The following is a 15,098-nucleotide window of genomic DNA, read 5'->3' on the forward strand; positions in this document are numbered from 1 at the left end:
AAAGATAAACTTTGGAAGCATTCTAGTAGGATAACCTTAAGTTGTCAAAGCAAGCATAACCAAATGAGAGCTGAAATGAGAATATAAAGAGAGAGGGAACAATTAGGACAACCTTTCCTTCATTTTGAATTCTTTTACCTCCAAAACCGTTTTTTAAATCAACATGAAATTACCCTTAGAAGTTTGACCCTTTTCATGAGATTTCAATAAAAACATTTTATTTTATTTCTCTCCAATCTTGGTATCCACAAAGAAGGCAATAAAATAATCTTTTTCAAATATTAAAATCAAAGTTCCTAGACTCGGACTCGGCTCTGACTCGGCAAGGCTGACTCGGCTCGTGACTCGGCTCGGACTCGGCTCTGACTCGGCAAAATAAGAAAACCCTTGAAATTTAGAGATTTTTAACGATTTAAAACTTGTTTCATACACCCATTATTGAATTAAGCTTAAAGACACTATAACATCATCAAATAGAAGCTAATTTGATCACATACATAAACATACATCCATCACATGCGTAGAAATGTAAATTGTAGCTGAAGGAATTAGAAAACATAGATATATAGAGTTATAAATGTTGTCCAATGTATGTAAAATCCATGACTTCAAATGTTCCCAAACATATATGTAACTGTAAAGTGTAAACAAAAACAAGTCTATGGCTCAGGCTCAGGCTCAGCCTCGTCTATCTGCCTCCTAGAAAGGCGTCTAAGGTAGGTCCTGGATGACTGAGTAGCCATAGTCTTTGCCTGTGATGTGCCAGTCTGAGTAGCCATAGGTGCTGTGCCTGATCGTGCTCTATCCTCGTCCTCTGCCATAGCCACAGCCTCAGCCTCTCTGTCTACCTGGTCAACCCACTCAAGGTCCTCATCAATGAAGACTGGATCGGTGGACTCAGTGAGCCAATCAGACTTGGGGTCGACTTCCTCTAGAGTGATCGGAGAGGAGTCAACGTCCAAAATCTGTCTGGTCCTGAGACGGAGCTTGTAATGAACAAAGACTAGATCATTCAACCTCTCCACAGACAATCTATTTCGCCTCTTCGAGTGGATGTGCTCAAACATGCTCCAGTTGCGCTCACATCCAGAAGCGCTGCATGGCTGGCTCAATATGTGGATGGCAATTTTTTGAAGGTTTGGGGTTGAAGGCCCAAACATTTGCCACCATCTATCTGAGATAAGGAAAAGAAAAAAACATTAGTCTCATTTCCAACTTTAAAGGTAGATTATAAAATGAAAAATTAAAATGCATAAGTCATAAACTTTAGAATTTTCTACCTGGTTGCAATTTTGTCTGACCCTCTTTGCACAATTGGCTGGCAAAGATCGCCTCTACTGCATTATTAAATGCATCCATCTCGAGCAGTGTAGCTGTGGTATCGGTGCCCATCCGTTGTACTACTGAATATAGCCCGCTAAGAACCTCCTCATCCGCTTTGAAATCAGCACGGAAACGAAATGATGGATCGAGGTAATAAGCTGCTGCATGGATGGGCCTATGAAGCTGGCTATGCCATCATCTATCAATTATGTCCCAAATGGGCCTATACTTATCCTCAACTCCAGCATATATAGATCTAATGGCCTCCTTGGCCCTATCCATGCCCTCATATATGTAGCCCATAGCGGGCTTCTCCCCATCAACAACTCGTAGGAGAACTACTAGGGGCTCAGTGACCTGCAAATAATGTTAAACAAAAAAAGTTAAGTCACAAGTGTGCATGAAAATAAGAAAAATTGCAAAGTTGCACAATGCAAACAAAAGTGACGCCGGCTGGGTCACGACCCTCGGACTCGGCGAGTCAGGGAGTGACTCGCTGACTCGGCGAGTCAGGCGAGTCACGTCCCCTGACCCGTCTGAGCCCAGGTCAGGGTCACCGTGACCCGGCAGGGGTCACCCGGCCCGCTGATTCGCGTGACTCGCCGCTAGTCACGGAACTCTGATTAAAATATCCCCATACCTTGGCGTCCCATTGAAGAAGTCTATTCTTGCCTTTTAAAAACAACTTAAAGTCACCACTTTACTAGGCAATGATCAAGGGGGTCTCTCATGAACCCATTACATTCATTTAAGTTATAAAGTGACATAATAGACTTGAGTGATAAAAATCAAATTATCTCTCTGAAAACATTAGAACTCACCAAGGCCAAAACTGGAAAGTATTGCACTCAGCTGAGAGAGAATGGAAGCCAAGACAAAGTGCGAAAAATAGATCTTCCTAAAAATAGCCATTTACTAAAAATAGAAAGTTTGCCATAACACTCGGAAATCATCACTAGAGCTCACCTCAGGACACTTGTTGTCCTTATTTTTCAACTTTCAAAAATTAAGCAACCCCAATGAAAATTTCTTCGAAATTCATAGTCTTGTTTCCCTAAAGCACGTTTTACAAGGTGCAAAACTCATATTTGCTAATGTCCAATCATCAAGGGGTGTGTTTGCCATTTTTGTTTAAGTTTCAATTGATTTTTGCTTTCATTTTCCTAGCTTTCTGTGCAATTTCGGGTTTCAGATCAGTCACTGCAAGTAGGAACTTTTTGACCTCACTGCAAGTAGGAACTTTTTGACCCTACTGCAAGTAGTAGGAACTTTTGGATGACATTACAAGTAAATGCACTTACTTGCAATTGGGTCTCTAAGACCCGATTATAAGTTATTTCATTGTTTTAATAGTCAAGTTACTTGTCAAGTCGGGTTTTTGAAGCATCATTACAAGTATTTGTGACCCCGATTGCAAGTATGAAGGTAGTTCTCTTTCATTTGCAATCACTTGCAATCAGGTCTCTAAGGCCCGATTGCAAGCTTGTTCTTCCCTTAGCAATCTTATTGAGCACTAGCAATCGGGTCCTAGAGACCCGATTCCAAGTAAGAGGTTTCAAGTTTTTCCCATAATCAATAGATACTTGCACTCGGGCTTGTAGAACCCGATTGCAAGTACTTATTGTTGTATTTCCCTCTTATTACTCCTCCTTATTGTTTGTCGGGTTTCAAGAAAAGGTAAGCAAGTTCGTGGTTGCAAGTCTATTGTGACTATACTTGTAGTCGGGTCTTAAGGATCCAATTGCAAGTAGAATATGTTTCTTATTTATATATTGCGAGAGACATTTCGGATCCTCATGATTTGATCAGAAACCTTTGGCTATTATATGAAGATTTGTCATGAGTTCCAAATACAACTTGTAATCGGATTCTCTTGATCCAATTTCAAAGGCAAGTCATTAATTTATTTTTCCCATTTGCAAGCAAATCCTACTTGTAATCGGGTCCTTAGGACCCGATTGCAAGTAAAGGATTATCGTACCCACTTGTGCATCTCAAGTTCATTCCATTTGCGGTCATATCTCTCCATAATCAAGTGTTTTCCAAGAAGTTATATTGCATATTAGTTACTTGTAATCGAGTCTACAAGACCTGACTACAAGCCTGCATTACCGCTTGCTTTCAAACTATACATTCACACTTGCAATCGGGTCTTGAAGACCCGATTACAAGTGCAAGTTGTTATGATTCACTTGCTTGCAATCAGTCCTCCAAAACCCAAAATTGGTCCAAAATGCACTCAAAAAACACTTAAAAATGAGTCTCTAGGATCCAATTACAAGTGCAAACTTGTATTTTCCCATTACACATATGAAGTTGCATGTTCATTCTCCACAATTGCAAGTCAATGCTTTTGTTTTTCCACACATGTAATGCAGTCCTCAAAACCCGAAATTCACTTGTGAGCCCATTTTTGCTTCAATTTATCCCTTCCCTTGTTAGTCTTGTTTGCACACACGATCTATCAAACCAACAAATCAAGGCATGGGCATTGTTTTATAACAATTTCATCTTGAATAAGGTGTTATGGGTTCTTCATCAGTGAACAAAAGAAGAAGAGATACAACAGTTATTCATGGGGTAGCCCAAGGGTCAATAATCCTCATGAAGTCATCCAGTGACAAAGTGAATCAAGCATGGAGAAAGAACACAAGGAAGAGAAGAATCTTCCTCCTGAAGAAATGGTACTACCCCAAGCATGTGATAAGGTTGAAGTTCACTGGCCAAGGACACAAAGACTATCAAGGGTGCAAGTTCTTGTACCAGTTCAAGATGCCATTCCCAAACTTGAGTACTTCAATCACAGAGTGTCTTATGATAGCATGAAGATCAAATAGAAGATGATGTAGATAGTGTCGTGTCTCTGGACACTTAGTTTCAATTCTGCATTTGTAATTTCATTTTGACAAATTACATGTAATGTCAGAAATTGTAATTGCAGGAGATCACATCACTTGCATTCTTGTAACCTATAATTGCATGTAAACAAATTACAAGTCGAAAGTCAGTAGGATTGTAATTTGAATAAGTCATAGTTAGTTAGTTGTGGAATAAGTCTCAGATGGTTAGACTTCTCCCACATTTTTCTCTCAGACCCTTTCCTATATATAGACAAGGGTGCTCTATGTAATTTTTATCATCTTTTGGCAATGCAAAAAAATTCTGCCAGTTTGTATGTGCACTCTAAGACTTTGAGCTTAGATGTAAATCAAATTACTTTCAATAAAAGAGGGAAGTTTTGTTGAGACTTTGTGCCAATTCAAGTTGTTATGTGACGACATTTTCTGGAATTGATTGTGATTTTTGTTCTATTGTTCAAGAGGGATTTGAATTCAATCCTGGAGACTTTGAGCTGCTAATTGTATTTAGAGTCATAGGTTTGGTTTTCAGAGTTGGTCTTGCAGACTTTGAGCTACTTATCATAATTGAAGCATGATAAGTAGCTCAAAGTCTGCAAAACATACAGACATTAGCTTCAAACAAACATAAAGCATGATAAGATGAAATCAATTCTTGGGCACAAATCCCAAGACAAGGAGGAATTATCCTTTATTCAAAAAATCCTTCCCTGCCACTCTAGTGCACCAAAAATCTCTCCTTAGGCACAAATCCCAAGGCAAGGAGGAATTGTCCTTTTGTTCCAAAATCCTTCTTCGCCACTCTAGTGCGCTAGAATCCCTCCTTGGGTGCAAATCCCTGTTGATTTCGGTCTAATAATCTTGTCATTGATGTCAAAAAGATATGTGCTGAAGGAAGGGATCAATACCGAGATGGGTCGACATGACAAAGAGAAACAAAGATATCTTTGAGATGCCATGAGGTCGACTGACACAGTGTAGTCGTGCACTTTTGGGCATAACAAACAGATTATGTGCAGAAGGAGTAGACTATGCAAATGACTATCTTGGCTCTTTATCCCACATTGTTGGTGTAGCAAAACTATTAGTTATTTATATAAACTGACATGCAGTTAGTAAGTGAGCAATAGCTCACATGGTTTTGCCTCTCGATTTGGAGCATGCTCGGTGCAAGTTGTATCAACGGGACAGTGTTGTGGAAGCTCGTCAAGGAGACACTATGCTTTCAATGTGAGTTGATCTTAGTCTCTTTGATGCGAATGTGGAAGTGGGCGTCGAGGTGACATGCTCATGTCTCTTCGATCATGGTTTTGACAAGGGCCATCGACAGGAGATGTGTTATCGATAAGAGATATAAACTCCTCTCTTCAATATGATGTTGTCACATCGATATGGTAAGTGACAAGTTGTGTGGGACCTACGAAGTTGATATTGACAAGACTATGCTATTTCGAGGAGACTCTTTTTTGATTCACACCAATCTTGTGATGTTTCTTTGATCAATCGCTAAGTTCGAATTGTCGACGAAGGTTAAATGCATGTCGAACTACTATGAGTCCCTTAAGAACAAATCTATTTTATTGAAGAAATCGATAACATTTCCATTTATACATTGAGTTATATGGAGTCATTATACAAATCTTGAACAGTCCCTGTTCGGGATATTACACCATTGTGCTGAAATTTGTAGATTGAGTTTCAAATTTAGTTGATATTTTCTTGTGGTTTGTGGTTTTCAATATTTGTATTTGCAAAGATTTTTTGAGTTTCTAATTTGGTGTATTATTTTAATGTGCTTTTGTTTTCAGTGTTGCTTCCGATTATAATGTCAATTTTGTGTCATGGTGATTAATTTGTTTGTTGTCACAAAAAAATTCGGATTTTCATCAATTTTTTGAGAATTGATTAGCTTTAGATTTTTTATTAACCACTTGTAGTTTTTGAAAGGAGTTAACTTTATGAGTGCCATAAAATAAGCTGCCTTTAAGGTGATATTGATGGATACTAGCTATCAATAATTGATTTCTATGAATCACAACATTTTTATGATGGCTTGTAGCCTGCTGTTCCATTCTTGGGCAACTGTAGAGTTGGTCAATAATGTAAACCAGTTTGCTACAGAAGTTTATATCAGTTAACTGTTTCTAGATTGTGTCATAGAACTCATAAGCCACCCAATTGAGTTTGCAATAGTATATTTGTTTGGTTGTATATATTCTTGTTGAGCATGCAAAGAATTTTAGTGGTTAACAAGTAGGTCAACAGTGAGGCATTAACATCTTAAACACATTACATCACTGAAAGATTTCAACATCTTATTCTGGGTAATAATTTATTTGCTTTCAGATTCATGCCAATTGTTTGATGAAATGCCAATATTCAAAATTATGAAAATATGTATCCAAGTTTATATGTTTTTTAATGAATATCATTCATCACTGTAACAATCTAGAAGGTATTCTGTTGGATTCTTTCATTTTCAAGTATATTCTTGGTAATAGATCCTTGGGTGGTAGTACAATCGGATCCCATTTTATTTACTATCATTATCCACCTTGTATTTCGTGAATTGGAATTGGGTGAGTTAATTCACCATTTTGGCATTGATGTGACTTCATTTGCATTTACTACAACCAGTTTGGCTAGAGTGATTCTATGATTATTTTAGATTGTAAGCTGGCCGGCTTGCCGCTATCACTTTTCAATTAGTTTTCCTCTATCCTCATTTTTTCTCCATATATTCACCTTGCTCATTCTAGGAACTTGGTTATAAAATAGAGTAGAATTAAGGTGATTGGGAATTTTTTTTGGGATTTCAACTAATGCCCCATGCGGGTAATTACAGCCTGATGTATGTGGCAGTTTTTTCTATGAGTTGATGGAGAAGGGAATGATTGGAAACAACATCTGTTCCACTTCTGATTTTTTTTAATTTCTTTATTGAAGTCTTTTCTCATCTGAAATATAAATACATAGTCTGGGGTCATTGAAAAAAAAATCTTTTAAGTAATTTGTTCCGTTTCTTTTTTTTTCTCTCTCATTGAGGTAGTGCTAGGGTTGTGTGCAGCTGAGAGTGTGTATTTTGTCACAAGTTACAAAGTGATTGTAATTGTAGGGTACCGTAAATTTATTAGATGTATCCTTGAAGTTGTTGTGAAGGCAATGATCATATAAAATTACAAGTGGATAGAGAAGGCAAATGGCCATAGTCTTTTGGAGTAACTTTTCCAGTTGGGTTCTCTAGGGTGAGCTCTTGTCACATTTTGACTCATGCTCTGTTCTGACATTTGACTTTATGTTTTTTTACAATCCATCTATACTATAATATTTCTATTTACTACACCCAACATGTCATTTGTATGCACAAGTTCATGTTTACTGAAGCAAATTCATAAGAGGACGACATATAAACACTTCTCTTTAGGAATTGATGAGATTTGTGTTGTTGACATAGTTATGAGATATCTATTCTAATTATAGATCAACAAGAACTCTAGGGGGAGCAAGTTCTACTAGGGAGAGACATGTGTGAGTCTAGTTTAGTTTCTGGATAGCAGTGTTATTGCAAAGGGTTATCCTTACAGCTGCCCATTTGGCTTAAACAACACCCATATGTCTCTCCACATCAGGTATCCTTGGAGTTGGGATAATTAACTTATAAAGTGGATTTTGATGAACATCATTTGGGTGATCAGATTTGAAGAGGTTGGAATGGTTTCCTATATTTGCCATATGCTTGCTAGCAGATTCTGTGTCTTCTGTAGGTGAATGAATGAAATTGTTTCGTATTATTCTATGTGGTATACATTTATTATTTTGAAATTCTTGTTAATTTTATAAATGCATATGAAAAAAGTAGTTTCTAATTGATCTGCTGCATGTATGTGAAGGGTAAAAGTTAAAACTACATTTAAATTACAGACTATGCTTTTATGTATGCCTTGCTCTACATTTAGGGGTTCTGTGATTTTTCTAGGTTATTGGGAGTTATATTTTGCACATAAATACACAAGGATTTAATGAGTCGGAGTGATTGTCTACATCAGGGAAAGGTTTTGTATGAAATTTTTATGTCGGGTTTTAGGAAGCTTTGTGAGAAAGACACAAGTTGTCTTTCTGCTGGTTTGGATGCAATGAGATATCGATACTATCCTTATCATTATGTATGTTCTTTTTCTATCACCTATGCTATTTTCTTCTTGCCTCATGTGGTTCTACCATTCTGAAAGATCATCTTTTTCTATTGTGCTCCAGTTTTTATCTTTTTCTTTTGTGCTCTGGTTGTGTGCATAAGGTAGGAGATTTGCCTCAGTGATAACTATATCTTTTAAACATATTTTGCATGAACATATTTTCCTGATGAACACACAAATAAGCCTATTTACATTGGTATCGTGTCATTATGTTTGTAGATGGAAGATGGTGGTCTGGTATTTTCTGTGGATGATGCACTCTTGGCTTCAGGCTTTGGGAAGTATCAATGGTTTTTGTTGTTCTATGCTGGGATGGGCTGGATTGCAGAAGCAATGGAGATGATGTTACTTTCATTTGTGGGACCGGCAGTTCATTCTGAGTGGGGATTGACCCCTGGTCAAGAAAGCATGATCACCAGTGTAGTATTTGTTGGGATGATGGTGGGAGCAGCCTTGTGGGGTATCCTTTCAGATTTAAAAGGGAGAAAGTAAATTCCTTCCTTTAAAAATTTATCATCTTGTCAAATTCTATTTGTACAAAATAGTTGTATGCATGCATGTGAACTAAATTATCTTTTACTAAAGTTGATTATCCCAGCCAAGAAATAGTTGTACAAATATTTTGATTTTTTTCCCTTGAAGTGATATAAAATGTATGTTCTAAAAAGATGATTCTATTTTCTTGATTGAGAATCATTATATAAATTATAAAAGCATAAAATACAGGCTATAACATTAATCAGGTAATATTTGAAATAAAGGTCTTGTTTTCAAACAATCTAGTCACTAATTTTAAACTTTGAATCCATGAATCAGCTAAATACACCTCCTCACACAACAATTATTCTTTAACTTGTTATTTTGGATTACATCAACACTTGTACTCAAGGTTCAATAGATTCAATTCAAAACAAGTATTCTCAGAGAACTTATATCCTTAGTATTTTTGTTGGATAGAGAATTTTATCATTTTATTAGCTTTGATGATGATTGTTCGAGACATGTAAGATACAAATTCAAACATTTGTTCTACCTATGATGTTCCTTTAGAGGATGGTCATTCATATAGAAGGTTGTTATGGAAAAGGAGTTTTAAATTGTTCTTAAAATTTCTCTTAATGTATATGAAGCAAATCTTTAATTCTGCATTCATAACTGAAAGGGTTGTGCAGTGTAGAGCTATGAAGAACTTTGTTGTAGCTGTGCTATATGAAAGGCAGGATTTCATCCCAGGTGTGCTGTTTCCTGGATTTGTACGTCCAAACAATATGCACCATCATCTTGTTAACTACTTTTGTCTGCATATCAGCTTGTGGATGAAAGGAAGAAGACTTGTCCAACTTTGTGTCCATTAGTGAACAAATGCTTTCCATAAATGGCTCAAGCTGGTGTCACCATAAAAAGATGATGGTGGACAGTAATCCAAATTAAATCCATACATTCTGAAAGAATAGTCGAGCTATTTCAAGAGTTGAAATGGATATTTTGCAAGGGGTGTCATAGAGAACCTATCCACAACTACATAAAGATATACATTATCTCGTGTAGTTGCTTGAATCTTGGTGTGCTATTCTCTTGCAAAGAGTTCCTAATGAGAGAAGATGTGTGAACTTGTTCAGTTGATAGTGTTTGATTGTAGACAGGTAAACAGTTACAAGATTAGCTGTATTGATCTGTGGTAAGTTGTAGTGAGTTTTAGATGTTGCAGTTTAGCATGGAGGTTGTCTAAATCTAGGGTTGCTATGTTTGCAACCACCAGACATTTGGAGGATAATTCCCTGTTGCATATTTGTCTACGTGAATTATTGGAGTGTGTATGGTAGTGTAAGTGCACATGCAATGTTGTTGGAGCACACACAATGATGGCTAATAGCATGGAAATTTCCTAAGGGATTCACAAATATACGGGAAGTAGTTAGAATTATGTGTAAACCTCTTAGAAGCAATCAATTGTTTGTTTGTGCTACCTCAAGCCACCATTGGTGTTTGGTTGTATTGTAGGAAAAACTGTACATTGTTCAAGTATAGTTGGTCAACAGGCTTTGACCAAGTGTGAGTGGGGCTAATTATATGCAATGCTTATCCATGTGGAGAAGTCCTCCTTTATATAATGTGTGGTTGGCATCATGGTGGTTGTGTTTTGGTTGCGTCATGTTTGGAATTTTATGTGGCAATTAGACTATTGGCATTCCATGAGAATGACCATATCTAATTGCTTGTGCAGATGGAATGGTTGAAGATGGTCAATAAAGGTTTGGTAAAATTGGTTGGATGTCGTATGTTATTGTTGGTAGATTTTGACTTAGTAAGACATACTTATCATATTGGATGCTCTATTTCTTGAATAATACAATTTTGGTTGTCTTTTTGATTTGGGTTTTTAAAATTTTTTCCAAATGGGTTTCCCATGTAAATCTTGTGTGTCATGTGTATTTGTGGTTTGCATGCTATTTCATATGATCATATAATCTTAAGGTGTTCCAATAGCCTAGTCTATTGGTCGATTGTAATAGGGATTACATTCCAAACATTTGGTATCAGTTTATGATTGCTTGTTCAAATAGCCATATGTATTTAGTGGTGAAACCATTCAGGGATTACATTTTTGAACCTTGGCACGAAGGTTTGTTGCAGTATGTGCATAAATAATTTCAATGGGAGTCTTTGAAAAATCTTTTTAAAATGTAGAGCATATGTAAATTGGATGTGTGGTGAGCACATCAAATTGAGAAATTCAATGGTCAAAACTTTGAGTAATGGAAATTGAAGGTAGAAGACCTCTTGGTAGAGAGAGATCAATGAATAGTGGTTTCTCCTTTCGTGAAAGTGGTATCTTCTTTGGTGAAACCTACAAGTATGTTTGATGAGGATTGGAATGGATTGGATAAGAAGGCTAGAAGTGCTATTTGTCTGTCTTTCAGATTTTGTATGTGTTAGAAGAGCCGTCTGCATATTTATTGTGGAAGATTATACGAACCTTGTATTAGTCCAAGAGTCTTGTAAGCAAAATTTTCTTGAAAAGGAAGTTATATTTCTTGAAGATGAAAGAGGGTGATTGTATAGATGATCATCTCAACATGCCTAATCTGATTTTGAGTTAGTTAATGTCAATAGGAGTCAAGATAGTAGAAGAGGATAACTTCATTTTGTTGTTATGTTCCATGATTCATGGGAAAGTTTGATTATGACACTTTTAAGTGTCTATTATTCTTCACTCTAATTGGAAAAATTCATTGGAGTTTTGTTAAGTGAAGAGACTAGGAGAAAACCTATGGATAGTGCCTCTAGTGATGCCTTGGTGGTAAGGGATAGGTCTGAGGATAAAGGAAGTAAGAAGAAGGGTTGTGGAAATAGAGGCCAAAAAGAAGGATAGGAAATGTTGGAACTGTGGCAAGATAAGTCATATAAAGGAGTGCAATTCAAGGAAGAAGGATGATTCCTTCGATAACTTCTCTAACATTGATGAGTATACTAGTAAGGCTTTGTATCTACTAACATTATTGGTGTTGATTCTTGGTTGATTTTCAGGTGTGTCATACCAAATGATTCCTCATAGGAGTGGTACTTTGAGTATAAGGAATGTGGAGGTCGATAGGTTTCCATTAGTGAATATCTTTCTTCAGATAGTTTGATGAGGGAAAGTGAAATGTATTTCATGGATGGGTAAGTGAGTACACTCTTTAGTGTTTTACATATTCTAGGCATGGCAAGAAATCTTATTTTTGTTTCTAAGACGATTGCCTTTGGAGAGCATATTATCTTTGATAGAAAGGTTTGTAGGTGGACTAGAGGCAATTTAGTGCTAGCTATGGGAGTGTGGCATGGAGCATTCTTTAAGTTGGAGGCACCAACATTGTGTGGCTCAGTGAATATTATTGAACTTGATTTCCAGTTGTTGTGGCACCACTAGTTGGGTTATTGGAGTGAAAACCTGATAACCTTGGTAAGTGAAAATATGTTGGAAGTTCTTACAAATTGTTCTATTAGGTTTGAATTTTGTTAACTGTGTTTGAAAAGAAAAATAGGTGTAGTTTTCTTTAAGAACTACTAGAGTAGAGGGGATACTAGAAGTGGTTTATAGTGGTGACTTTGGTCTTGTGGATGTACACTCAATTGGTAAGTCGTGATATCATGTCTCTTTCACTAATGATTATTCTAGACATGCTTGGGTATATTTTCTATAGAAAAAAATGAGATGTTTCACTAGTTTAAGGAATTTAAAGTAGTTGTAGAAAATTAGACTAGTAAGAAAATTAAAGGATTTAGGTTAGGTAATGGTGGGAAGTTTTTCTTGAAGGAGTTGAGGCATTTTGCAAGCACATTGGTATTGTTAGGTGATGGACAACATTGTACACACCATAATAGAATGTAGTGGTTAGTTTAGATAGCTTGTCGAGCAATATTGGTTAAGGACAAGTTTTGGTTTGAGGTAATTAACATTGCTTATTATTTAAAAACATGTCTCCCATTTTGGTGATTGAGGAGAAGACATCATATGAGATGTGGATAGGTAAGACGTTTGTTATAGCCTAAGTCACCGCATTTGCCGAATTTCATGTATGAAAATCGAAATTCGGCGAATTTCAATAAAACATTAAAAATTCTTTTAAATTTGGCCCAAAATTCATACGGAGCAGAACTAGGGCTTTTAAAATCGAAATATATTCTGTTGTCGCGAATCCAAAAATGGTTAAATGTATTCGTTGCGAATCCAAAAATGGTTAAATGTATTCTCCTTACGCTGTGCTGGAGCAAGGGTTTTTTGCCCACAGACGTGAAAGGCGTCGTGCAGGATCACACTGGGACTGAGACATGCTCGACTTTCTTAATCCAAGCTGACAAGTGTAGGAGACTCTTTGGATCGAATGGCTTTTTTTGCAGATCAGATGAAGGATGGGGGGAGACTGGGGGGAGACTAAGACTCGTGCCGACTCGATTCTTCCATGCTTGATCAGTTGCAACGAATCGTGGAAAGGAGATTACTCTTCAGTGGCGGGATGAATGGGTGAAAACCATCGATTTGATGAAATATTGCTCTAGCCGTCCCACTGTGAAAAATCGCTTTCAAAGAGTATTTTATCGTATTCGTTAAACATATTTATTAATATATAAAGATAATGATTAAAGGCTCGATATACTATAGTTGTGGTGAGCCCCCCCACCCCGAAGATAATGTATTTAAATTATGATAGATGTATTTTTAATTTAGTAATGTATAAAGATAATGTGTTATAAATTCATAGTATATTTTTATTTCCAATAATTTTAATTTATATTGTAAAATATTTATATTAATTTTAAATATAATATAATATTATAGATATATTACATATTTATTAAAAATTTTAAAAAATTACATATGGCGAATTTAATTCGAATTTTATACATTTCGAATTTTTTCCTCATCGAACTTCATTCGAATTTCAAAGCTGTCGAACTTCGAATTCGAATTGGAACCTGGTGACTTAGGTTATAGCACACTTTAAGAGTGCTTGTTTGTGAGGCATTTGTTCATGTGCCAAAGGAGAAATGGTTTAAGTTAGATGTCAAGGTTGAAATGTGTATTTAAATTGGTTATTGTGAGAATGTGAAAGGCTACAAGATTTGGAATTTGATGATAATAACATAGAGTTTTATTTGGGGAGAAACAATCAAATTTAAAGGAGATGTATAAAATGCATTTTGAACATAAATTACAACAATAGAATGCATTTGTAAATGAGCAAACAAGTGGACATAACAGTATGGAGGGAGAGGAGGTAGGCACATCTAGCCAAATTTTGAAGAAAAGTATGCAAATGCAACAAGATCTCCATTAGTAACTATGAGAGGGTATACAAGAGAACTAAAGTCATCTAAAAGTAATTGTTCACTAGATTTTCATTATGTTTTTTTCTAATTTGAATTGGTAACGAACCAAAATCAATAGAGAAGCTCTCTCTTCCAAGGAAAACAAGACTTGGAGAAATGCCAAGAAAGAGGAGATGGTGGCAATGTAGTGAAATACTTGGGACTTGGTTGATCTACTTGATGGAAAGAATTCCATTGGTTGAAAGGGGATCCAAGAAGAAGTTTAGAGTAGGTACATTGGAGAGGTACAATGTATAGTTGGTGGCAAAGGGGTATTCCTAGATTGACAAAATAAACTTCGGTTAGATGTTTTTCTCCGAAAGCTAAATTGAGTTCCCTTAAGATGCCATCAATAGCTATGATGCATGATTTTGAAGGGAGTAGATGGATGTGAAGTCTACATTCTTGCATGGGGATTTAGAGGAGGAAATTTATTTGTGTTAGCCTGAATTTAAGTGGAAGGGAAAGTTGCTTCTAGTTTGTAAATTGGAAAGGTTTTTGTATGGGTTGAAGTAGTCACCACATATGTGGTATCAAGAGTTTGATGTATATGCATTATAACTAGGTTTTTCAAGTAGTGTTGATCATTATGTAATAGAAATAGGTTGGTAATCACAATTTAATTATTGTTTTATAATTTGATAATACACTGATTGAAAAATATAAGACATTGAATAGAGAACTCAAGGTTTAGTTGTCTAGTAAATTTGATATGAAAGATCTACATGCTGCAAGGTTTATTCTTGGTATAGAGATCCATAGAGATGGGTTAGCAAGAAGCTATGGTTGAACTAGAGGAAATAACTTCAAATTGTTTTGAAGCATTTGACATGCATGAGAATATTCTTGTCAGTATTTCTTTGTAGATTGGCAC

General features: G+C 36.2%; 1 protein-coding gene across 1 annotated transcript in view; it reads left to right on the forward strand.

Annotated features, from left to right (window-relative positions):
• The window catches only part of LOC131033864 (organic cation/carnitine transporter 7), a 168,161-nt gene that overhangs the window by 63,663 nt on the left and 89,400 nt on the right, over nucleotides 1–15,098 (forward strand). The window contains exon 3 of the mRNA XM_057965157.2: nucleotides 8,594–8,862. Coding sequence (XP_057821140.1) covers nucleotides 8,594–8,862 — 269 coding nt within the window. The remainder of the gene's footprint in view (nucleotides 1–8,593; nucleotides 8,863–15,098) is intronic.

The sequence above is a fragment of the Cryptomeria japonica genome, chromosome 2 (genome assembly GCF_030272615.1).
Source record: "Cryptomeria japonica chromosome 2, Sugi_1.0, whole genome shotgun sequence".
NCBI classification, from domain to species: Eukaryota; Viridiplantae; Streptophyta; class Pinopsida; order Cupressales; family Cupressaceae; genus Cryptomeria; species Cryptomeria japonica.